The 25,111-nt window shown below is 47.9% G+C and overlaps 1 protein-coding gene across 1 annotated transcript in view; it reads right to left on the bottom strand.

Moving 5' to 3' along the window:
- Positions 1-25,111, bottom strand: part of SHISA6 (shisa family member 6) — a 259,886-nt gene that overhangs the window by 215,315 nt on the left and 19,460 nt on the right. Inside the window, exon 3 of the mRNA XM_069603578.1 lies at positions 19,031-19,191. Coding sequence (XP_069459679.1) covers positions 19,031-19,191 — 161 coding nt within the window. The remainder of the gene's footprint in view (positions 1-19,030; positions 19,192-25,111) is intronic.

Genomic DNA, 25,111 nt, shown 5'->3' with positions numbered 1-25,111 from the left:
CAAATCAATATCTTTCATGAGCAATGACACAAAATGTTCTTAATCAAATTTCAGCAAATCAAATTCAATAATATATAAAAATGATAAGAAATCATGATGACCAAATAGGATTTATGCCAGGAATGCAAGGTTTTTTGAACATTGAAAAACCAATCAATGTAATTCACCATATTAACAAAGAAAAAAGCCATATGATCATCTCAACAGATACAGAAAAAGATACAGAAATAAACACAAACCAATATCCATTCCTGATTAAAAAAAACTCTCCACAACCTAGCAATTATAGGAAATTTTCTCAACTTGATAAAGGGCATCTTTGAAAAACGTAGCACACACATCTCCATGTAAAAGGCTGAATTTTTTCCTCCTTAAGATCAAGAACAAAGTTTTATCGCTTTCATTCAAAATTGCAAAAGCAGTCCTAGCCAGTGCAATAAGGCAAGAAAAGAAATAAAATGTATCTAATAAAAGAGAAGTAAAACTATATTGTAGATGATATAATTATCTACATAGAAAATCCTACAGAGTCTATGAAAAAAACTAATAAAACTAACAGGGGAATTTGCAAGTTTGCAGGGTACAAGAGCATTAGATAAAAGTCGATAGTATTTTTATATAGTAGCCACAAACAATCAAAAACAGAAACAGCCAGCTGTTTTAGAATGTGAGTTTAAATGTGAATGCGGGACACCACTATCATTATGGTGTTCCCTTCAGGCATTGCCCTTGGAAAAATACTGGCATTCAAGGCCTCCACATCCTGTTTCCAACCTTCTTGTCTAATCTGCTTTCTTACTATCCATCCCCCCTCCCAGTATGAGCATGGCAGGCCTATCTCTGTCCCGAGAAGCCCACTCTTTTCACCCTGATAAGAACCTTTCCTTAATCCACCCCAAGAGATTACCTTGGCCGATCCCTCCCCAGGTTTCAGACCATCCAGGTCTCACCTACCCTCCAAGGACATAGTATCCACCACCTTCATGCTGCATCCTTAGACCATTTCAGTCTTTGCCTACTGGTGTGCAGTAGGCACTCACTAAAACCTAAGAGTACAAATGAACTTGCAGCCTGCTCCTTGTTCTATGAATGCCCCTACACGACTCACGCGTACCCCTCAACACATGCTGGTTTGCATGCTGTATTTCAATCTCTCTCTCCATAGGCCTAAGGGCAGCACCTTATTCCTACGGATGGCACGCGAACATTTCTTTAATCATACTTTTGTGCAGATTTTAAACTCTCATACTGCTATGTAACTCTTCATGGGTACACATCTTATTTACTTAGACTATACGTTCTCCCTGGGCACAGTATGCCATCATTCATTCCACAATGCCTGGAATCAGGTCAGGACTCAATTAATAATAGACGAGTATGTGTGATTAATGAATCTCTCGATATACCTGGAGTGCATTTCAATCATAGCAAGCAATCATACATCCCAGAGCAAGTTTCCCCCCCCAAAAAATAAAAACCTGCAAGGTGCTTAAGCAAATCTTTACGCAGCAACAACATAAACAAAATTGTTACCAAGGTTGGTGCCTTCAGTGGCTCCTACTTAAGAATGGTTACATAGAACATCTCGCTCCTTCTTAGAGAACCTCGAGGTTTAGCGTGCTCAGCCAGCCCTTCTGACTCATGTGAGCCCACCGGCCGGAGGCTGCTGACCAGCCTCAGCCAAACCTTCACGGCTCTGAAGGTCATCATGAGCTTCCTTTGCAGGAAAATCTAAGGAGCCAGGTGTTTGCCCAACAGCCCTGAAAGCATGATCCTGCTAATGAAAGCTGAAAATACAGGTCACTGGCCTGGCCCCGTCTCTCTCTCTGTTTTGTGATGTTCTTGGTCTCCGTGACCTTAGGGCTGTGAATGAAAACTACTAGGAGGGCTGGACACAATGTTCGCCCAGGAGAGTTGGCCGAGCCTGTCTTTACAAGCTCTTGGAACCACTCAGGGTGCTGCAGAGCTGCGTCTAAGCTGTGTGATCCTGAGCCAGTCAGTCAGCCTTTCTGAACTTCAATCCCGTCATCTGCAGGTGAGGAGAGTCATATCACTGACTTCTAAGGATTCCTATCACATTGCTGCTTAGGAAAGTGGGTTCACGTGACCCAAACCACAGAGTTGCCTGCTTTGAAAGTCATGGAAGGAAAAGTCTAAAATTATTATGCGACACTGACCCAAACTCCATACCCGTAATGCCAGTGCTCTCCCACGATTTCTCACCAGCCATCGTGCCTGGACTGTGCTGGTGGCCTTATATTCATTGCCTCTTATCTCCACAAGGATCACGTTAGTGGCTTGGTCATGTCCGACCCTGCGACCCCACGGACTGTAGCCCGCCAAGGTCCTCTGTCCGTGGAATTCCCTGGAAGAACACTGGAGTGGGTTGCCATTCCCTCCTCCAGGGATCTTCCCAACCCAGGGATCAAACCTGGGTCTCCTGCAACACAGGCAGATTCTTTACCATGTGAGCCACGAGGGCATGCACACGAAGATCATACCAGGAGATAGCCTCATAGAGAGAGAAGCAAACTGAGGTCCAGAGAGGTGAAGCCACATCTCTGCTCAGGGTCACATGGCTCGCCCACACTTCCCACAACAGGTATATGCTTCTCTGGTTGCCCTGGAGCTGAGACCATGACCTGATAGAGCTCTGCTACCCCTGACCTCACACCCACATCCTTTCCAAAGGGTTACAGGAAGTGTCTCTGCAGCAGCACCCGAAGGAGGAGTCAGGCTGGGGACCCAAACTGCTCCCTCTAGGAAGGGCTCCAGAGCAAGCCTAAGACTCTGCCACTTATAGTTTCTTTCCTTGGGACACACAGGACTGTTCCTCTTACCACCTCCCTATAAAACGGCCCCAAACTGTGCCCCAGGTTCCCCATCCCAGAGCCACTTGGACCGCAGTGTCTTCTGTAGCCCTGGCCGTCCACCTCCACCTGCTGCCCCACCCCACCCCGCCTCCTCCGAGGCCCCACTTCCTTTCATCTAATTCTTATGGGGAAAGAAATGCCACATTTATTAAAGTGAAGGCTTATCTATTTCATCACAGATCTAAGCTGCAGTGATAAATCCCTAAGCTAAGCACACACAAAGGGAAATACAAAGCTTGAATACAGATCAGAATCGAGAAGCCAGGGAGAGGGGGGTAAGTGTGGGCTCTGACCCAGCTGCTGGCTACCTCCCTCTCCTACTCAGGGGTCTCCATCTCGAAGACACTGCTCCTGCCTCATCTCACGGGGAGGTGGTTGGGCCAGAGCAATGGCCACATCAACACACTTTTCTAGATAGTTCTGGCAAAGCCTCCACAAATGTTCTGTTTAGGAAGAATCAGCTTTGTTGCATCTGGTAAAACTCCTGAATCATCTAAATTGATTTTTGTCTCTTCATTCAGCAGGCACAGGCTAGGATGCAGGGTGCAAGAGAGCCCAGAGTTCCTGGCAGTGAAGGTGCGGGGGCCCAAAGGTGAATAGGACACTGCCTTGGACCACAAGGAGCTCACACAGCTGGGGACACAGAGGTGAGGACGCTCCACAGAGGTTGCCTGGAATGTGTTGGCTTTGCTATCAGGGTAAAGTTCTGGATTCCTAATCAGAGTCCAAGTAAGGAAACGCAACCCCTTCAGAGCTTTGAGACACTTCTACAGGGGTGCCCAGTGGCTTCACCTGTCCTGTGCACTTACAGTCCATTAATTGTTACTGTGAAAGCAGGGGTGGTAGCCACAATGATTAACTGCCCCTAGTAGCTTTTTATATCGATGGTTTGTGGAAGAAAGCATCACACAGCCCCAGGTACCATCCTAGCCATGCAACGACTCTGATCACTACTTGTCCCTCGACAAGTCATTCTTTAGTAAAAGAATTCCCATATTTTAACTGATCACCTGACCACCCAAAATAAAGACTACATTGGCTACCGTGATGTAAGTGGGAAGGGTATGGCAACTTCAAGCAAGCATCCTCAAAAAAATGCAACATGATCTTCTTGGCCTTTACTTCCTCCTGATGCCTGGAATGCAGGCATGATGGCATAAGCTGGAGCAGCCATCTTGGGCTATGATGCGGAAGCCACATGCTTAGAAAGCCAGAGCAATCAGATAAGAGAAGCTTCCTTATAACACAGAGCTAAACTATAGTTGAACTGATTTCTTTTATAGGAGAAAATTGCTTTTGTATCAGAACTGTTATTTCAGGTATTCTGCAGGTATACAATTACAATTGCTGCCTCCTGTCTAGTGTATTAAGTAAGAGAATTCATTCTGTCATTTATTCAAGAAATAGCTATTGAATGACTGCTAAGGACCAAGATATGTACACCATGAATACAGTAAGCAAAGCAGACATGTTCCTGTCCTCGAGGCACTTAAGGTCAGGGTCATTGCTGATGCTGCTTAGTTACAGTGAGATAAAGTGTTAGTTGCTCAGTTGTGTCCAACTCTTTGTGACCCCCTGTCAGGCTACTCTGTCCATGGGATTCTCCAGGCAAGAATAGTGGAGTGGGCTGCCATTTTCTTCTCCAGGGGATCTTCCCAACCCAGGGATTTAACCTGGGTCTTTCGCATTGCAGGCAGATACTTAACCATCTGAGCCACCAGGGATGGTGAGATAAATCTAGGGCTAAATTCAGGTCTAGATCCCTGGGAGAAGAAAGTGTGTATATGGATGTATATCTATATATACTCTATGGAGTGTGTGTGTGTGTGTGTGTGTGTGTGTGTACGAGAGAGAGAAAGAAAGCCAAATTCTCTGACTTCCCTTATAACTGCTGTGGCAACATCCACTGGAGAACTGGTCAGCCCAGCCCAGCTCAGTTCATCTGCCAACACTCAGATCCTTCCTATCTTTCTTTTGGGTAAGAGCTCTCAGCTCTTCATTCCAGGTCCTTGCACTGACCTAGCCATTCTCATTTGCTCTGGCCAAAATCTTTGAAGTCATCCATGACTCTTGCCTTCCCCTGCTACCTTCCATATCATCATTTCTACTTTCAAATGCATCACACACCCTGCTGGATCCTAGCATTGCAACAAAGCTGAACTGCTTAAATCTAGTAGTTGTTTCATGGTGACACAGGAGAGCATCCTTGAATTTAGAAGATCCAGGGATAGAAGTACAGCGGGGAATGAAGAATCATGAGATCATATCTGCAACTTACTCTCACACGGTTCAGTGCTGCTGCTGCTGCTGATGACAGTGATGCTGACGGTGATCCTGACAATGGTGGTAATGATGATGGAGGTGAGGACGATGACGGTGATGATGGAGGTGATGAAGATGACGGTGATGATGGTGAAGACGAGAAGAGGAGGAGGAGGAAAGACAGAGAGGCAGATGTCAACAACTGGTGAAGAGCATTCAGGTGTTCACTGAATCATTCAATCACCTGAAAATTTTCCACTGGCTTAAAATTATTCAAGATAAGATGTTAATAATAAATTAGGCGTGAAGCTGAGTCTTTCAAAGGCCCTCCTCTACCACCATCTTAGTCCAAGTCTCCGTCTGTTTCTCCTCTCCTCCAACTCCTCCCCCAATCCCTGCCCTTCCAGGGTCTATTCTGAGCAGAGCGATTCTGTAAAACACAAGTCAAATCACATCACGCCTCTGGTACGATCCCCACGATGGCTCCCATCACACTCAGAATGAAACCAAGATCCTCCTGTGGCCCGCGGGGCCCCCCCTCTCTGACTTCACCCGCTGCCTCGTCTCTACTCAGGCTCTCTCCACCCCAGATACTCTGGTCCTTCTCCTCCCCAGACACACCGGCAACATGCACTTCCGCCCAGCTCACGGTCACACGTGGCTTGCCCTCCACCATTCAGGTCTCTGCCTCAGTAATTCAACCAGAAATGAGGTCTCTTCTTCAAATCAGGCTTCTTCCCCCCCAACTCCCATCACTCACTACTCCCTTCTCCTGCCCTATTTCTCTCAAAGCACTTACCACTGCCACTTATGTTGTATGTTTATGAGTTTCTTTTCTGCCTCTTCCATCTGAATGTAAGTGCTGTGCAACTTGGGACTTGGCTTTCTTCCCTTCCACATCCCTGGTGACTGGTACCCAGTAAAGGACTAAAACTGTTTTTATATGAATGAAAGGACCGGAGCATCTTGAGTCCCACCCTGACCTCCCCTTTTCCTTCCTCCCAACGCGCTGCCAGGAGGCCGTGATCCCAGTGCCTCTGGCTCTGTGAGCCTCTTATCTTAGAGCCTCACAAGACCCCTAGCAGGGTCCAACCCCGCACCCCATCCCCCATCATTGGCCCAACTGAGCCATATGGCACCTCCCCAGCAGGCACCCCCGCCCCTTCCCACATACCTCCTGCCCTCCAGGAACACAGCCCTTATGTTTAGAGAAGGAAAAAGAGAGTCCTGCTCAGAGCCAGCCTGCTCCAACGAGACACAGAGTTCCAGTTCCTCTGGCCTCATACCCAGTGTCTTATCACCACTGCCCGCTTGCAGAAAAGACACACCAACTATTCCAGAGGCAGTGATCACCCTTAAGCAACCCTGCTTGCCAGGCTCTTGCTGCCCCCAGTCCACCGACCAGGAACACTCTCCACCATCCTGTTCAATCCCACCATCCTTCAAGGCACTGGCCCTAACCAGGCCCCTCCCTGAGAAGCTTCTGAACATGTGGCTGATTCTGATGAGGCGTCTGTATGGCTGGTTATCTTTTCACTGTCTAGTCTGGTCTTTCTGCTCCTGGATTTAAGCTCCTGAGGCCGGTTTGTGTCTTATCCATTGCCTGGCTCAGCACATGATGGGTGCTTCACATCTAGGGATGGGTGGCTGGATATCATCTCCTCTTCCATCATCAGTCCTAAATATTCTTTACTGTGTTGAATGGGCTTGGAGCTCCTTGGGGGAAAAGAGCCCTGGCGCCCGCCTGGAGAGAGGCTGGGCTCCCCTCGCCCTAGGAGCTCTCACCCTTCGAGACCTTCGTGTCAGGCCACACCCACCCCCTCCCCCCAGGCCTGTGGCAGTTAGCCCGGCCTGCCTCGCACCTTCTTGCCCGTGTCCTCTCTGCATTGTGCTCTGTTGGTCTTCGGTTTTGCCAACTCACCGCGGTCATTGTGAATTCTAACCCTGTCCGTAGCGCCTTCCCTCTCCCTGCACCTCGCTCTGGTAACAGCTGGAACGTATTTTAAATCCTCCTGCTTTCTGGGCGCAGTGAGTAATTAGAGGCCCAGCTCAGTGGCCCTGCTTGCTCCCTGGCCATATGGTGAGGTCAGGCCTCATCTGCCTCCCACAGGGGCTGCCTCCCTGGCCAGGCAGCCCAAGCCGGTGCAGTTCCCAGGCAGGAGCAGGACCACGCCCTGGGGCTGGAAGGATGCAAGGATGTGTCAGGCACAGCTGGCTTGACCAGGGTGAGGGTAGCTCCTTGGGCTTCTGGGGGTCCAAGGGCTCTGGGTTCTGCTTCGGAGCACCCCCTCCCTTCTCAAGGCAATCCTGTGCTGGGAAAAGCCATCACCCACACCCCACCCAGGACTGGAACACAGCTCAGGACTCACTTTCTAAATGGCTTTAAATTTTGAAGTAGGAAAGAACTTTTCCGCTCATGACCTGTCCGGCCTTGAGGACAGATGGTGATCTGGCCAAGTCTGGGCTCTGACCCCAGGGTGCGGAGGATGGGGAGGGATCACAGAATCCCAAGAGGAAGATGAGTTTGTATAGCCACTAAGCGGGGCTTCCAAAGTGGCTCAGTGGGTAAAGAATCTGTCTGCAACACAGGAGACATGGGAGACACGGGTTTGATCCCTGGGTCAGAAAGATCCCTTGGAGGAGGGCATGATAACCCACTCCAGCATTCTTGCCCAGAGAATCCCATCGACAGAGGAACCTGGAGGGCTACAGTCCATAGAGTCACAAAGAGTCAGACACGACTGAAGTGACTGAGCACGCACGCATGCAGCCACTAAGTGAGTGAGCTTGGAATCAGGCCTCCTGACTCATGTGCCAATGCCAGCCGGGCCCCGGGTACTGGCTGTCCCACTGTCCCCACCCCTGAGCCCCTTCCTGTTGGGGGATGGGAGGATCCGCAAGAGCAGGCTCTGAGCAGGGTCAGCCCTCAAATGCCAGCTACACCCTCTACATTCTCAGAAAGGGAGAATCTTAAGAGATTCCAAGGCCAGCACCCACCCCTCACCCCCACTGACTCCCTGCTAAAAATGCCCAGTAGCTTCTCCCAGTCCCCTTTCTCAAAGTATCCTGGGGTGAATGCTCCCTTTGTGGCAGGGAGGTCCGTCCTGGAGCTGAGAGGCTCACATCTTGAGACCGTTAGCCTCCTCTAGGGTCCTCCTTGTAGCCACAAGTCCAAGCACTAGGCAGCCAGGGCCGGGCGTGGACCCAGGGGCAGGGACGGGCTCCACGGAGCTGTAGGGCCTCCCAGGGCCCTGTCTGCACCTCCGGTCAGTCTGGCCTCAAGGTGTGGCCTGTGGGGTCAGACTGCCCCTCCTTCAGAGCCCAGACCAGTGCCTCCTGGTGGTATAACTCTGGACAGACTTCTGAAGCCCCTGAGTCTCAGTCTCCCTGTCTACAAAGCAGGCCTGATCACAGGCTGCCTCACTGGGTAGTGACAAGATTGAATTAAGTCATTGCATGGAAAGTTCTTTAAAAAGAAGGAAGAGCTTTAAAAATCTGAAAGATGCGGTATATACAATGAAATCTTACTCAGCCATCAAAAAGAATGAAGTAATGCCATCTGCAGCAACATGGATGGACCCAGAGACTGTCCTACTAAGTGAAGTAAGTCAGAAAGAAGAGGAAAAATCTAAAAAGGAATGGCACAAATGAACTTACAAGACAGAAAGAGACTCACACTTAGAGAATGAAGTCATGGTTGGTTGCGGGGATGAGGGGAAGGGGTAGTTAGGGAGTTTGGGATGGGCATGCACACACCGCTGTATTTAAAATGCATAACCAACAAGGGCCTACGGCAGAGCACAGGGAACTCTGCTCAATGGTATGTGGCAGCCTGGATGGGAGGGGAGCTTGGGGGAGAATGGGTACATGTGTATGTATGGCTGAGTCCCTTCGCTGTTCACCTGAAACTATCACAACATTATTAACTGGCTATACTTCAGTACAAAATAAAAAGATTTTAAAAATTATTTTAAAAGCACCATCCATTGTGAATATTCTTTAAAGACCAGGGTTTTCAGGCTTCCTGGCAGCTATGCCCCTCCCTGGGGAGCACAAGCCATGGGTGTCTAAGGGCAGGACACCCTAAGACAGGCCAGTCACCTCCCAAGATCCGGACCCAAGGTTCCTTCAATGCAATCGGAAAACTGCTGTTTCCAGGCTACCGACTGATCTGCTCTGTTTGTTCACACCAAACACAGCGTCAACTACACCCCTGTGACTCTCTTGCATGACTGCTCCCCTCCTCATCAGATACACGGGTTCTGACCCCCAAACACAAGACTGTTAGTGTGCTGTTCACAGCTCTCATGTACCTGGCCCTGAGCTGGGCCGACAGCGGTCATGTCTTAGGGAGATGTCATAGGATAGAGGTCCAAGCTGGGACTCATTCCCTACACCCATGCCCCTAACTCTGAAGTGCCAGGCGCCCTGGGGAGGGGCCGACCCATCCAGGAGTCAGGACAGTGAGAGGGGAGCCGAGATCGGGAGAAACAGGGAGGCTGAGCAAGAGTGGACATAAAGAATGTTCCAGAGTGAAGAGCAGATCTTCGTGGGAGCCTGTGAAGCCAGGGAGGACTTACCACCCAAAAACCCAGCAGGTCCAGGCAGCCAGAGCCTTGGTTTTGGTGGAAGGAGGGGTAGGAGGCCCATTCCAGCCACAGAGCCCAGCAGAGCCTGCTCCTGGGACCCCCATGGCCACCGAGGCGCAGGGACGAGGACGGAAGTCAGCAAGCCGGGAGCAGAGGCAGCAGGTGTAGACGACTGTTCTGCTCGGCTGTCAAGGAGAGAAGCAGGCAGCGAGGGGGTAGGGAGCAGTGGTGAAATGGAGAGAGGGCTTCCCTCCTGCCTTAAGGTGGGGGGAGCTCACTGACACCTAAAGGAACCGAGCTGGTAGAGATCGGGGCAGGGATGTGGATCCCGGGAGCAGGGCATCTGAGGACCAGAAATAAATGGGATCTGAGACACAATGGAAGGAGGTGCTCTCGGCAGTAGACATAACCCCACAGAGACATTCGGAACCCTGAGTCTGCCATCGTGGGGGTTCTGGGCACCCTGCTGGTGATGCATGACTTCAGTCAGCACACTTTCTACACCATCACCCGGGTGGTGAATATAACCACCAAGAAGGTCAGGCTGGGGACCCTGGCCTCCGCGTCTCCTCCTCCTATGCCCCGACGCTGAGTTGTGTCCGACTCTTGGCAACCCCATGGACTGTAGCTCTCCAGGCTCCTCTATCCATGGGATTTCCCAGGCAAGAGTACTGGAGTGAGCTGCCATTTACTACTTCAGGGCATCTTCCTAACCCAGGAATCGAACCCACCTCTCCCGTGTCTCTTGCATTGGCAGGCGGGTTCTTTACCACCGAACCACCTTGGGGACCCTGGACTCTTAGTGGGACATGGTAACTCCTTAGCTCTCATTAGGCCCCATTCTACCTGTTGTAAAGCCAAGATCCAGCAACACCCTGACCAGAGCTGCAGGAAAGGAAGGTGGGGGAGTAGGGCCTGATGTTTATGGGGCACTCCTGGGCTCACGACTCTGTGCTGGCCTCTGACTTGCTCACAGCATCCTGGTGAGGGATGTGTACCCCCACTCACATGTCACATGGAAGCAGAGGTTGCCTGGAAGGTGCCCGGGGCTTTCAGAGAGAAATTAAGAACAGGGGTCGACAAACAACAGCCATGGGCCCAGTCCATCTATTACTTTTATAAATAGCATTTCATGGGAACACAGTGGTGCTCACTCTTTTATGTATCTCTGTGGTCCAGCCGAGTAGCAACGATGGAGACCTTACGGCCATAGAGTCTGAAACATTTACAACCTGGACCTTTTCAGAAAAAGTCTGCCCAGCCCTGCTGAACAGCCCTGGACTGAGGTCTATCAGCTGGTCCAAGTTCAGGCAGGATCTGGGTCTTGGTGTGTCCGGTTCTGTTACTGCATTATCCTGCCTTCTTTATAGGGAGGGCGTCTTCATGCGGGAGAAGCAGCCAGAGAAAGCTCTCCCATTAGCCCTTCTTTCTATTAGGAATGCTAACTGGTTATCCTGTGTGTCAGGATGGCCGAGCCGTCTAAGGTGCTATGTCCATGGGGTTGCAAAGAGTCAAACACAACTTAGCCACTAAACTACAACAAAAATGGAGTCCACATCCACTACTCGGCAACCAAGGCTATCTTACTATATTAGACATCAGATCAGCATAGTTAAATCACAGCCACACTCCCTACCATGGCCTCCAAGACCACGCCATGGACTGGCCCACGTCAGTCCATTCGCATCACGCACCTGCCACTCCATCACTGACCACACTCTGCACCTGTGCCTGCTTTCTGTTCCGTGAACAGCCAGGCGTGCTCCAGCCTCAGGGCCTTTGGACTTGCTGGTCCGTCTGCCTAGAATGTTCTTCCTCTGGATGTCCCCATGGCTGGCTCCTCTCTGTCAGTCAGGTGCCAGCTCAAATGCCACCTCCTAGGACCACACTATCACAAGTGCCAAGGGGAAGGGGGTGGGGAGTGATGGAGGGAGTTTGGGATGAGTAGATGCAAACTGTTATATGTAGGATAGATAAACAACAAGGTCCTACTGTATAGTACAGGGGACTCTATTCAATATCCTGTGATAAACCATAATGTAAAAGGATATGAAAAAGAATGTATACATAGGTATAGCTGAGTCACTTTGCTATATCACAGAAATTAACATAACATTGTAAATCAAGTGTATTTCAAGAAAAATAAATTTTTTAGAAACAGGCCTCCCTTTCCCCAGCCTTCCTCTAACACATCACCTGCCTGCCTATGCCTGGAGCATTTAGCACTCGCTGAAATTATTTACCTGTTTATATCTCCTCCATTACAGTGTAAGCTCCCCAAACAGAGAGGATTTTTTTGTTCAAGACCAAAACTTGAACTCAAGGAGATGCTCCACACCACTAACATTTGTAAAGCTTTATTTAATCTTTGGCCATGCTGCATGCAGGATCTCACTTCCCTGACCAGGGATCCAACCCATGCCCCCTGCGTTGGAAGCACGGAGTCTTAACCACCGGATCATCAGGGAGGGCCCCCACACCACTAATGTTTAAAGCAGCCCTGTCCAGTGTCAATGAGATGCAAATCATAGATATGACCCACATAGGTAAGTCCACATTGCTTAGTCATCATGTTAAAAAATGAAAAAAACAGATGAAATTAATTTTAATAATAGATTCTATTTAACCTGATATATCCAAAATATTATCATTTCAAATGTAATCAATATAAAAAATTATGGAGCTATTTTAATATTCTTTCTTTTTTCACACCGACTCTTTGAAATCTTGTCAGGCTCTGAAACATACTTCAAGCGCTCCACAAACAGCCACACATGGCCTGGTGACCACCAGAGGAAGACGTGCAGGCCTGAAACAGTGTTTCTCTCTGTCAGATGCTGCTCTGATTGTATTAACACTCCTTTACTCCCCACAGCAGCCCTAGGAAGGAAGCACTACTATTAACCCATTCTACAGATGGAAGCAAGCAAAGCTCCTACCCTCTGGCCACACTGAACCTGGAGTCCTGGATCAGCCCCAGGATGGGAGGAGAAAGGCTGTGGGGTGAAGCCTGGGCTCTGGAAACTGGCACCTCCTGGCTCAGCTCCCCACCATATAACCAGCCCACTGGGCTGTCAGTGTGGCCAACTCTGTGCTAATTGTGCAGACAGGGCAGCAGAGGGTCACGCAGCCTTGATGAGAGCTCTGCAACCTCCAGGCAGGTCACTACCACCTGCGGTCTGGCACCTCCATCTTTCCAAGTGAAGGACCATGTTGACACTCCCTGCAAATATTCACTGAGCTGTTACAATGAGCTTCCAGGGAATGCTCTTGGATCTAAGACGCCACAGAGAATAAGACAAACCCTTGCCTACATGGAGCTTAAACTCTGGTAGGGACAGAAACAATAAACTAGTGATCTCATCAATCCACGGCGTTAGATGGTGCAGGTGCCCAGAAGAAAATGAAGCAGGGGACAGGCGCAGATGAGATTAGGAAAGGTCGTCAACCTCTTGTGAGCATGAACTTTCACAGCACAAATATCGGATGCTGGACAGTTTCCTGCCACCAAAGAGAAGGGGAAATACCCTAAGGCAAGAACATGCTGACTTGAGGAGGGTCAGGTGTCTGGATCCCAGAGAGAAAGGCAGAAGGTAATAGAGTCTGAGCTCAAGGAAGCACTGAGGGGCCAGGTCATGCAGCGCTGTAACTATGAGCCCCTCTGTCAACTGTCCAGCCCCATTCTTGGTCTCCATGAAGCTCGGAGGCACGCCCCTTGGCTCCCTTGGTCTGCCATTAATGCAGGCGGCTTTGACAGGAGGCAGAGGACTGATAACTCACATACACAACTCCCAGTGGTGTGGAGCTGCAGGGAATAAATATTTATTCCCTCCAGCAGACACCACTCTTGATGATGGTAAGTTGGTTATCAAGACTTTAGAACCCCAATACATGATATCCGAGGGATGGGTACCCCTACTCTCCCCAAGTTGTCCCAAGACAGGTTCTTTAGGAGTGAATCAGACCAGGTGAACATGCAAGGTCCCCACTCCTCCCCATTCCTGAAGGTCACTTGAGACCACTGCAAGCCTCTGAGATCCTGGGCTCAGGGACCTGCAATTCCAGATAGAGTACATATCATGACGCCCAGCTCTGCCCTGTCTGCCAATCAGCTCTGATGCAGTCAGTCCCTGGTATCCAAGGGATGGTTCCAGGAACTGCAAGGGAAGCCAAATTCCATGGATACTTGAGTCCCAAAGTCAACCCTCTGTACCTGCAGCTTCCACATCCAAGGATTCAGCCAACCTTGGATGGTAAACACAGTACAGGATCTGAGTTTAGTTGAATCTGTGGATGGGGAGCCTGTTGTATTTTTACTCACACCTACTTCTGCCCAGGGGACTCCATACATAGCTATAGACTGACCTCTCCCTCTCTCAGATGAGCCCAAATCCCCCGCTCCTTCAGCCCACCTGCCGTGGAGAAGACTTACCCCTGCAGCTCACGAAGAAGGACCAGCCAAGCTCCACTTTGTGAGTCTTGATGTGAATTCAGACTCTGCAGTCCTTGAGGACATTTTTCTTATTTGACAATCTTCCTTTAGCTCTGGTTCTTGGTTTGTTGAACAATGGAATCGTGTGGGAAGTTTCTTGAAAATTACTAATGTCTGGGTTCTACCCCAGACCAATTCAATCAGAATCCTGGGAGGTAAGGGCCAGGGCTTAATGTTATCAGAATTGCTTACATCATTTCAGTATGTCATCAGGGCTGAGGCTTGTGGTGCTAACAGGATCTTCTCCAACTTTAATAGGTGTACAAATCACCTAAAGATCTTGTTAAAATGCAGATTCTGAATCACTAGTCAGGGGAAGGGCCCAAGAGTTTGCACTTCTAACAAGCTCTCATGGGATGCAGTCACTGCTGGTCCACAGACCACACTTTGAATAGTGAGAGTCTAGAGGCAGCCAGATTTGAGAGGTGGGAGATGGAAATGGGCTTCACTGATTTTCCGTGTCCAAAGTAACTGTCCAGTATTAAAGCTCCCTTTAAAACTGGAGAGGGATTTCTAGAAGAGTTAGGATAAAGAGCTCTTACGGAAGGAAAAAGGAATTTTCTGCCAATGTGGAAATAAGAGATGTTATAGATATGAAATGTTGCAGGATCCCCTTTGCATTGTAAATAAAGTAACTAACAGACTAGTAAGAAAGAGTGGGTACTCCAGATTGGTGGTATCATTGCTTTTACTATTATTAAGGCAGGACCCTCACTCCACTCCCTAAACCAAACAAGCCTGTGCTTTCGACATGCAAGAGCCGCATAAAGCCCTCCAAAGCCCCTTCATCCTCAGAGGATGTGCTACAGGCAGGGGCAGGCACAGAAGGCTTGGGGCCAGGGGCTTTCATTCTGGATAAAACCCCATGGATCCTTCCTGGTCTAAGGACACCAATGCCTACATTTCTCTCATTAATTTGGTTTATTTGCCTTCAGTTGTGAATATACTTCTATAGCCCCACTATGGCTGATATAGAGGTTTGCTATGTTCAGGATCTATTTTAAGTGATCTCCTTAGTTTAACTCATTGAACAACTCTACACATTCAGAAAAATAAGATCATGGCATCCGGTCCCATCACTTCATGGCACATAGATGGGGAAACAGTGGAAACAGTGACAGACTTTATTTTGGGGGGCTCCAAAATCATTGCAGATGGTAACTGCAGCCATGAAATTAAAAGATGCTTACTCCTTGGAAGAAAAATTATAACCAACCTAGACAGCATATTAAAAAGCAGAGACATTACTTTGCCAACAAAGGTCCGTCTAGTCATGGCTATGGCTTTTCCAGTAGTCATGTACAGATGTGAAAGCTGGACTATAAAGAAAGCTGAGCAACGTAGAATTGATGCTTTTATACTATGGTGTTGGAGAAGACTCTTGAGAGTCCCTTGGACAGCAAGGAGATCCAACCAGTCCATCCTAAAGGAAATCAGTCCTGAATGTTTATCAGAAGGACTAATGTTGAAGCTGAAACTCCAACACTTTGGCCACCTGATGTGAACACCTGACTCTTTTGAAAAGACCCTGATTCTGGGAAAGATTGAAGGTGGGAGGAGAAGGGGACAACAGAAGATGAGATGGTTGGGCGGCATCACCAACTCAATGGACATGAGTTTGAGTCAACTCCAGGAGTTGGTGATGGGCTGGGAATCCTGGCATGCTGTAGTCCGTGGGGTCGCAAAGAGTCGGACATGACAGAGCTGACACAGCTGTACTATTAGCCTCACGGCAGATGAAAAACTTAGACAGGCAAAGAAACTTGCCAAAGCTACATACGCAGCATGTGAAAGGGGAAGAAAAGGAAAAAATACTGAGAGGCATTTATGTCACAGCAATGTTATATCAGGGCTTTTAAAATGTTACTTGCTACGTGAGCTCGTGAAAATGCAAATTCTCCTCAAGCAAGTGATGGGAGCCTAAGATTCTGCATTTCTCAAAATCTCTCAAGTGATACTGATGTGGCTGATCCAGACTCATAGGCTATAATGCCTCCTGAGATTTCTGGATATCTTTCTCAAGATCCTCCAACAAGACTCTTGCTACAATACTCCTCTGATCAGTGATCAACAGTGATCTGTTGATTCGACCAGTGGTGAAACCACAACAAATCTCCACTTGGAACAGTTACACAAAGTTCTATTTAAACTTCTGCTCAAAACACAGTCTTCTGTGGCAAAGGATCAGCTATTTGGAAAAGCAGTTGCATCCATTAGAAGTTGTAGACATTGCAGATGGTTATGAAATTGCTTTTAAATCTAAGTATCACCATTGAGAATGTATTCTGGGCCAGGGAACAATTCCCATCTCTACAAGCCAAGTGAAGAGTTCCAAATTGAGAAATATAGGGAGGGATTTCTCAAAACAAAGGAGTGAATCATTTAACTATAAGCTTCTCTTCTCAGATCAACAGAGGAAAGGATATGTACAGAAACCAGAAGAAATGACAGACCTTCACGAGCAGTAGAAGGCATTTAAGGGCAAATCAAGACTGTCCACTTAGTCTAGACTCAGTGACTGGGAACTATCTGGTTTGTGAATGAGACAGAGAAAAGCAGAACAGAGAGGGATGAAGATAAACTTGAGCCTGACTTCAAATCATGAGTCTCTGGAGAAACAGAAAGGCCCCCTTGCAGATGGTCACAATACCAAGTTTAAATTAGACAATCAACAATAAGTTAGAATGGCACCTTTCTGCACTTTCCACAGCTCAATGATTCCCCAAACTTCGCTCCATATTAAAATCACCTGTGGTGCTGGAGAAGCCTCTCGAGAGTCCCTTGGACTGCAAAGAGACCAAACCAGTCAATCCTAAAGGAAATCAACCCTGAATATTCATTGGAAAGACTGATGACTGAAGCTGAAGCTCCAATACTTGAGCCAGCTGAGCCAACTCACTGGAAAAGACTCTGACGCTGGGAAAGATTGAAGGTAGGAGGAGAAGTGCAGGGACAGAGAATGAGATGGTTGGATGGCATCACTGACTCAAAAGACATGAGTCTGAGCAAACTCCAGGAGATAGTAAAGGACAGCGAAGCCTGGAGTGCTGCAGTCCACGGGGTCGCAAAGAGCGGGACACGACTGAACGACGACAACCTATTAGAAAGAAACATGCCCCCCACCTCCTGTGCAGGCTACACCCCCACATCAATTAAATTATAATCTCTGGGGGTGAGGCCCAGGTACTCTAAATTTTTAAAGCTCCCAAGGTGATTCCAACGTGCAGCCAAATTTGAGAACGACTTCAGTGTCTTCATTCATAAAATAAAGGAATCCATCTGGACAAGTTATTCTTTATTCTGTCTGTGTGTTAGAATCACTTTCGAGTGATTTTTTAAAATACTGCTGCCAGCAGCATCCCCAGAAACTCTGGTTAATTGGTGGGACCCAGACACCAGCATCATCAGCATTTTTAAGAGCTTCCCCAGGTGATTCTAATATGCAGCAAGGGAGATAATCACTGGTCTCGAGGTTTTTGCCAGTTCCTTCTATTACTTACATTTTAAACATTTATGATATTCAGGCTAAAAATGCATCTTAGAATTTTTTGCAAGGGTGGATTTCTCATTGTTAATTTTAAATCAGAGATTTTCAACTTTGGAAGAACCTCGTAAACCCTACACAACATGTTGGATCAAATATATATTCATATGTGTACATCTGGGGGAGGTGAATGTCCTTGATTTTTATCCGAGTCTCAAAAGACTTAACTGTATTACCTCAAAAGCAAGTATGTGATTTCTGATTTTATAAATTTGGTCTCAATAGCACGTCTGCTACAGTTTGAATTCACAACAGACCTATTGCCACCTAGTGATTGCATATCTTTATTGCAGGTTTAGTTCAGACCCTACAGCCTCTGAAGAGCTATAGGGTGATGATTTCAGATCCAAGTACCAACACAGAAGCCATGTCTGAGATTAGGGCTAGTAGTAGGCTGTCTGGTAATGCTCACAATGAGAGATGACCTCCCCAGCTGCTCTTGTAAGGGGACAGTCCTCTCAGAAACTCTGAGAAAGTAATGTCCCAAACTGGATTAGGATACTAGGGTTTTCTAGACCTGACTGTTGTTACCTACATGCCTCAGTTTGAATCCAGGCTTGCTTTCATACTAACCATATGTCCTTGGAAAAATTAGTGAGCCTTTCTGTTCCATATATAAAAAGAGGATAATACAAGCACTTCAAAGGCTGCTGTGAAAAATAAGACAATACATGTAAAATGATCAGCATAACACTTGGCACACAGCAAGATCCCCATACATGTGAGGTTATATTATTTATCATTGTTCCCTTGTTTTGTTTATTGTTCCATACGGGTTACAGTGATGGCCAAGTAGAAGAACACCAGCATCTTGCTGTTACACAGCAGCTCATATATCCAGAGAATCCACAGAGCACAGCAAAAGGTTATCCTACAACACAGACGTAATCCCTACCCACAGGAAATGCTTTTTGAGATTCCAACAGTTGAGCAGTCTCTGATTGCAGCCACTTGTCAAATATCTGCCTTCCCACCACGTGGGCAAGAGAGTGACTATACCTCACCCCAAAGGCTGCCTCAAGTTCCTTTCAGGGAAGAGAGTTACGCAGACACTCAAGAGATCCCAGAGGCTCTAAACAATCAGCTCTCCTCCAGCCCAGACACTCACTGGCGGTCTCCCACACCACTCTCTCCCCAAGGGGGACAGTCCCCAGACTCTTCCATAAGCCCACCAGGTCAGGGCTCCAGGACCTGCCTGGCTGAAGCAGAAACACCACAGAACCCTCTCGCCAGCCTCAGCCGAGACGCAAAGTGATCAGCGCTCACTTACCTGGAGTCTGCTTGGCCGTGCGCACGGGGGTGTAGTGGTTTTTGGAGGACGATCGGACCGGCGTGTTCTCTTTGGGAGAGCTATCGATGGCCGAGATAGTTTCTCTTTCACAGTGTGCTATGGGGATTGGTCCCTGTTGTCTTAGGATGTCAGCCAGAGCCCTGAAAGAGAAAGAGATCACACAGTGAGATTCACCAAACCGGTGAGCAAGCTAGGTGGGCGACTTTCACTGGCCCTTTGATGGATGGAGACCCAGTATTCAGTTACAGCCACAGCATCATCTGGTGTTGGGCCCAGTGGGGATATAGGGGAGAGGCTGCCATGCCTGGTGGGACAGGTATTAAAAGATTGTGATTGTGGTTTCTCTCTTTGATTCATTTCATACCAATGAACTCTGAGCCCTTTCAAAATGCTGGCTCCCCAAATAAGCCCCTATGCCAGGCAGATACTACAGGAGGTGCCGTGAGGAATGCCGCTGCAGTGAAAGGTGGTCACTGCTGGCCTCCAGTTCAGTGGCAAGTAATTAATATCAGGGGGATCAACCTCCCCATCGAAAGACACACACCAAGGAGAGGGTATCTATATAGGTGACCCAAATAAGTACAAAACACAGCTCCCATTGTCAAATAACGAGAACACAGTTCCTACCATCTAGGGGCTCAGCATTTAGGGGAAATCACTCCCACACCTGGTTTGGAACAAGACTCCCTCTGCAGGTTAATATCACAGGTGATACTACTGTTGGTAGAAAACAGGGACACACAGGATGTTCTGAGGAGACCCAAGGGACCACCATCGGACATGGTCATTTCAGGGTCAGGTGCCCAGTTCTTTGCATGAGCGAGGCAAGGATTCTTCCGTGTACCTGGGCTGTCTCTCAGGCATGGGTGAGGCACTGTGCTTCCAGCCCTCTCCCAGCCAGTCCAGCCCACCTGAGATCTGGCCACACCCAGCCCACCCTGCGGCTTCCATCTAGCTCCCTGCACTCTGCCCCCTTCCTTGAAAACTGACAACCACAGCGGTTTAAAAAGGAGTCTGAGAGTGAATTGTTTCCTTTCATTATTCTGCCTGACATGCTGAACCTTCCTAGGAGAGGAGCAGCTAGCTGGCAATCTTATCATTTAGGGGCATTTATACAGCAATTTCAGATTTTCCAAATGCTTTCCCCGTGCTGGCTTGCCTTTTTTTTTCCTCAGGCTCTAGGAGGAAAAGCATACACACGTCACCACCTCATTCACTTCTGTGGACCAAGAAGAGAGGGAGGCGAAGACAGAACCTCACCAGTCTGTTAAAGGAATTTCGGGGAGACCTGGGGCCTAGGAATAAGAAAAAAACACTGCCCTACAAAATCGAGAGATTTGGGTTCTAATACCAGCTCTGCCAGTGATTAGCTGTGAATTTTCAGACAGATTTGTTAGCCTCTGAAATTGAAATTTAATCTTTTTATTTCCCAGCAGCAAAACAAATGGTTTAAACTAACATGACCTCGAAGATCCCTTTTAATTCCAAAATGTGATCAATATTTTACATATTTTTTTAACCACACATCCACACAAATTACCTAGACTCTTTCACCCTATTTATGAAAGACACTTTCCTACCATTTTTCCACAGTAAGGAAGTAGCAAGTTAAAAGTTACAACAGAAGTACAGACCAGTGGAATCAAATTGAAGAGTCCAGAAATAAACCTATACATCTATGTTCAACTGATTTTCGACAAGGATGTCATGATCACTGGAAAAGAGGTTTCTTCAACAAATGGACATCTGCACAATCAGAGAACAAAACTGCACCCTCACCTCTTACCATATGTAGTGATTAATTCAAAATGGATCATAAACCTAAATATTAGAGCTAAAACTATATTCTCTTAGAAGAAAATTGAGAAATCAGTCTCTGTAACCTCGGATTTGGCAAAGGTTGCTTAGATATGATACCCAAGCAGAAGGAACCAAAGAAAAAATTTGCAGACTCGACTTCATCAAAACTACAAACATTTCTACATCAGAAAATAGCACCAAGAAAATGAAAGCCAACCCAGAGAATGGGAGAAAATACTTGCAAATCATATTTCTGCTACGAGATTTGCATTCAGAACATTTAAAGAACTCTTATAATTCAGCAATAAAAAACAAACAACACAATTTTAAAATGGACAAGATATAATTAGACATTGCTCCAAAGAACGTACACATGAAAAGTAGCTCAACATCACTAGTCAACAGGAAAGCACAAATCAAAAACACAATGTGATACATGTTCACACCCACCAGAACAGCTATGACCAAAAGACAATTCCAAATGATGGCACGGAGGTGGAGAAACTGGAGATTTCACACACTACCGGTGGAAATGCAAAATGGTGCAGGCCCTTTGTTAAACAGTTTGGCAGTTCCTCCAAATATTAAACATAGAGTTGCCATGTGGCCCCGCAATTAGAATATTCCTAGGTATATGCCCAACAGAAATGAAAACATATGCCGACACAAACTTTATATATGAAAGTTCATAGCAGCATTATTAACAATAGCCAAAAGGTGGAAATAACCCAAATGCCCATCAGCTGGTGAATGGATTAATAAAATATTGTGTAGTCACACAAAATATTATTCACTTCAGTTCAGTTCAGTCACTCAGTTGTGTCCGACTCTTTGCGACCCCATGAATTGCAGCATGCCAGGCCTTCCTGTCCATCACCAACTCCTGGAGTTCCCTCAGACTCATGTCCATCGAGTCCGTGATGCCATCCAGCCATCTCATCCTCAGTCGTCCCCTTCTCCTCCTGCCCCCAATCCCTCCCAGCATCAGAGTCTTTTCCAATGAGTCAACTCTTCTCATGAGGTGGCCAAAGCTTCAGCTTCAGCATCATTCCTTCCAAAGAAATCCCAGGGTTGATCTCCTTCAGAATGGACTGGTTGGATTTCCTTGCAGTCCAACGGACTCTCAAGAGTCTTCTCCAACACCACAGTTCAAAAGCATCAATTCTTCGGCGCTCAGCCTTCTTCACAGTCCAACTCTCACATGCATACATGACCACAGGAAAAACCATAGCCTTGACTAGACGGACCTTAGTTGGCAAAGTAATGTCTCTGCTTTTGAATATACTATCTAGGTTGGTCATCACTTTTCTTCCACGGAGTAAGCGTCTTTTAATTTCATGGCTGCAGTCACCATCTGCAGTGATTTTGGAGCCCCAAAAAATAAAGTCTTACACTGTTTCCCCATCTATTTCCCATGAAGTGATGGGACCGGATGCCATGATCTTCATTTTCTGAATGTTGAGCTTTAAGCCAACTTTTTCGCTCTCCTGTTTCACTTTCATCAACAGGCTTTTTAACTCCTCTTCTCTTTCTGCCATAAGGGTAGTATCATCTGCATCTCTAAGGTTATTGATATTTCTCCCGGCAATCTTGATTCCAGCTTGTTATTCAGCCTTAAAAAAGCAAGATGCTTTGATACATGCTACAACATGAATGACCTTGGAAACAATACGCTACTTGAAAGAAGCCAATCACAAAAGACCACAGCTTATGATTCTACATGGAAAATACCCAGATTCGGCAGATCCATAGAGGTAGAAAACAGACCGGTGTTACCAGGGGCTGTTGTTGCTGTTTGGCTGCTCAGCTGTGTCCAACTCTTTGTGACCCCATGGACTGTAGCCTGCCAGGCTCTTCTGTCCACGTGACTTCCCAGGCAAGAATACTGGAGTGGGTTGCCATTTCCTTCTCCAAGGGATCTTCTCAACCAGGGATCAAACTGGTGTCTCCCGCACTGGCAGGTGGATTCATTACCTCTTGGCCACCAGGGAAGCCCTGCTGCTGCTGCTGCTGGGTCGCTTCAGTCGTGTCTGGCTCTGTGCGACCCCATGGACTGCAGCCCACCAGGCTCCCCCGGCCCTGGGATTCTCCAGGCAAGAACACTGGAGTGGGTTGCCATTTCCTTCTCCAAAGCATGAAAGTGAAAAGTGAAAATGAAGTCACTCAGTCGTGTCCGACTCTTAGGGACCCCATGGACTATAGCCTACCAGGCTCCTCCGTCCGTGGGATTTTCCAGGCAAGAGTATTGGAGTGGGGTGCCATCGCCTTCTCTGAGGGAAGCCCTCCTAGGGGCTAATGGAGAATGACTATTAACAGGTACAGGTTTTCTTTGGGGGATGATGAAAACATTCTAAAACCAGATAGTGGTGATAGTTGGAGAACTCTGAAAATGTACAAAAATCACTGAGCTGGACACTTCTAAATTCAAGGATTAATTTTATAGTAGATGAATTACACCTCAATAAAGCAACTATTACCAAAAAAAAAAGTTTATATTCTTTTTTTGTGTTTATCTTGCCTATCAAGTTCTTATCTATGAAGAAAAAACAGAATCAAGTGGTTAAGTCCCTGTTCTTGGAAAGTCAAGACTAAATCTACGTGAATGACAGTGACTTTGCACCTTAGGCGACATTTGGCCATGTCTGGTAACATTTTTTGGTTGTCACAGAACTGGGGAGGGAAGTCGATCGGCAGCTGGCAGGTGGAGGCCGAGGATGTTGCTAAACATCCCACACTGCACAGGAAAGCACCCCCTACCCCCATCCCCACAAAGAATTATCCCACCCAAAGTGCTGGCGAGGTTGAGAAACTCTGAGCTACAGCCCTATGTGAAGTAGGTCTTTGATTAACTCTCAATGCAATCTAGTTCCCGCAATATCTACCAAGATGGGACACTGGGCTGGGCTCTGGGACAAGTAGGGCTGGCAACACTGAGACGAACATCTTGAAATCCAGGGGATCTTGTGTGTCTGACCCATTCAATGTATCCCTGGGTCTTGGCACGTTGCTCGGCCATTACTCAAAGAGAGAAAGGAGAGAAGAGTATCTCCGTCCCAGCCTTTGTAGGGCTTTCAACCCAGCATCCTTTCAGTCAATATGGACAGTGTAAATGGCAAACCCACAGCAGATTCACTCCAGGCTTATTGGCCGAGGAGGACCTAGCAGAGATGTTCAACCTGTGATCAGGACTCTTGGGACTGGTTGGCGGTGGGTAGGGGGTGGCTCTTGGTACTCAACCCTGAGAAGCCATGCCAATGCTGAGCGCTGAGAAGTGAGGGGGAAGATGCCTCTCTGGAGAGCATCAAGTGCCCCAGAGCATCCCTGCTTGCTGCTGGAGAAGGAGTTTTAACCGGGTTACAGCCAAGCTGTCTCCTCCTGAAGGTAATGACTTGCACGACACCCTCTCCAGGTGCCCTGTTGGCAGGGCTGCGTTGGGCTGCCCAGTCGAAGGAGAAGGACGCGTGCTGGACAGACAGGCTAGTTGGGCTGCAGGGACCCTGCCCTGTGTGGGCCCCAGGAGGCCACGCCCACAGCAGGCTTCTCTGCCTCCTGAGCACCGCCCTCCTAGCGTTCCCCCCTGCCCGGCGCCCTCGGGCAGCAGGAACGGTGGTCCTTGCTCCTGGATGGTGCTGGGCCCCCCTCCATCACCTCACACCCGCTTCCCTCAGCTCCTCAGATCAGTGACCTCCCTCCCCACTCCTGTTCCTCTCCACTTTCCATCTCCTTCTCTCCAGGGTGCTCAATAAATATTACTCTAATTCTGAAATGTGCGATCCCAGCCTCACCTAATTAATTTGGATACGCCGGAGGAAATGGGTTAAGGCCTGAGCTACTTTCTCACCGTAGGAAAGAAAATTGGTCACTGAGGAAGAATGAAGGGGATTTTGTGATAGAGCGGCCGATTCTTGCAGGGATCGGAGGAAGGGGCAGAGACTCGGAAGGGGAGAGAGAAGGTCAGACAGGGACAGAGAGAGAGCAAGGGAGCAACAGAGGGACAGAGGCAGAGACAGAGAGGGAATGGAAGTGGGGGTGGGGGAGAGATGGACAGAAAGGGAGCCAAATGCAGGGGGAGAGAGTCAGAAGCTCAGAGCCAGAGGGAGGCAGAGGGCAAGATTCAGAGATGACGGAGTAGACAGAGACAGTGATCCGGGGAGCCAGGCAGGGAATGGAATCAAAGGGCCAGAAACAGGCAGGCAGGCAGAGCCAGAGAGAAAATGGGACACAGAGTCAAAGGAAAACTCAGAGAAAGAAAGAGATCCA

Source organism: Ovis canadensis, chromosome 11 (assembly GCF_042477335.2).
Source record: "Ovis canadensis isolate MfBH-ARS-UI-01 breed Bighorn chromosome 11, ARS-UI_OviCan_v2, whole genome shotgun sequence".
Classification (NCBI taxonomy): domain Eukaryota; kingdom Metazoa; phylum Chordata; class Mammalia; order Artiodactyla; family Bovidae; genus Ovis; species Ovis canadensis.
Note: the sequence above shows the minus strand (reverse complement) of the source record. Positions and strands in the feature narration are given on the sequence as shown.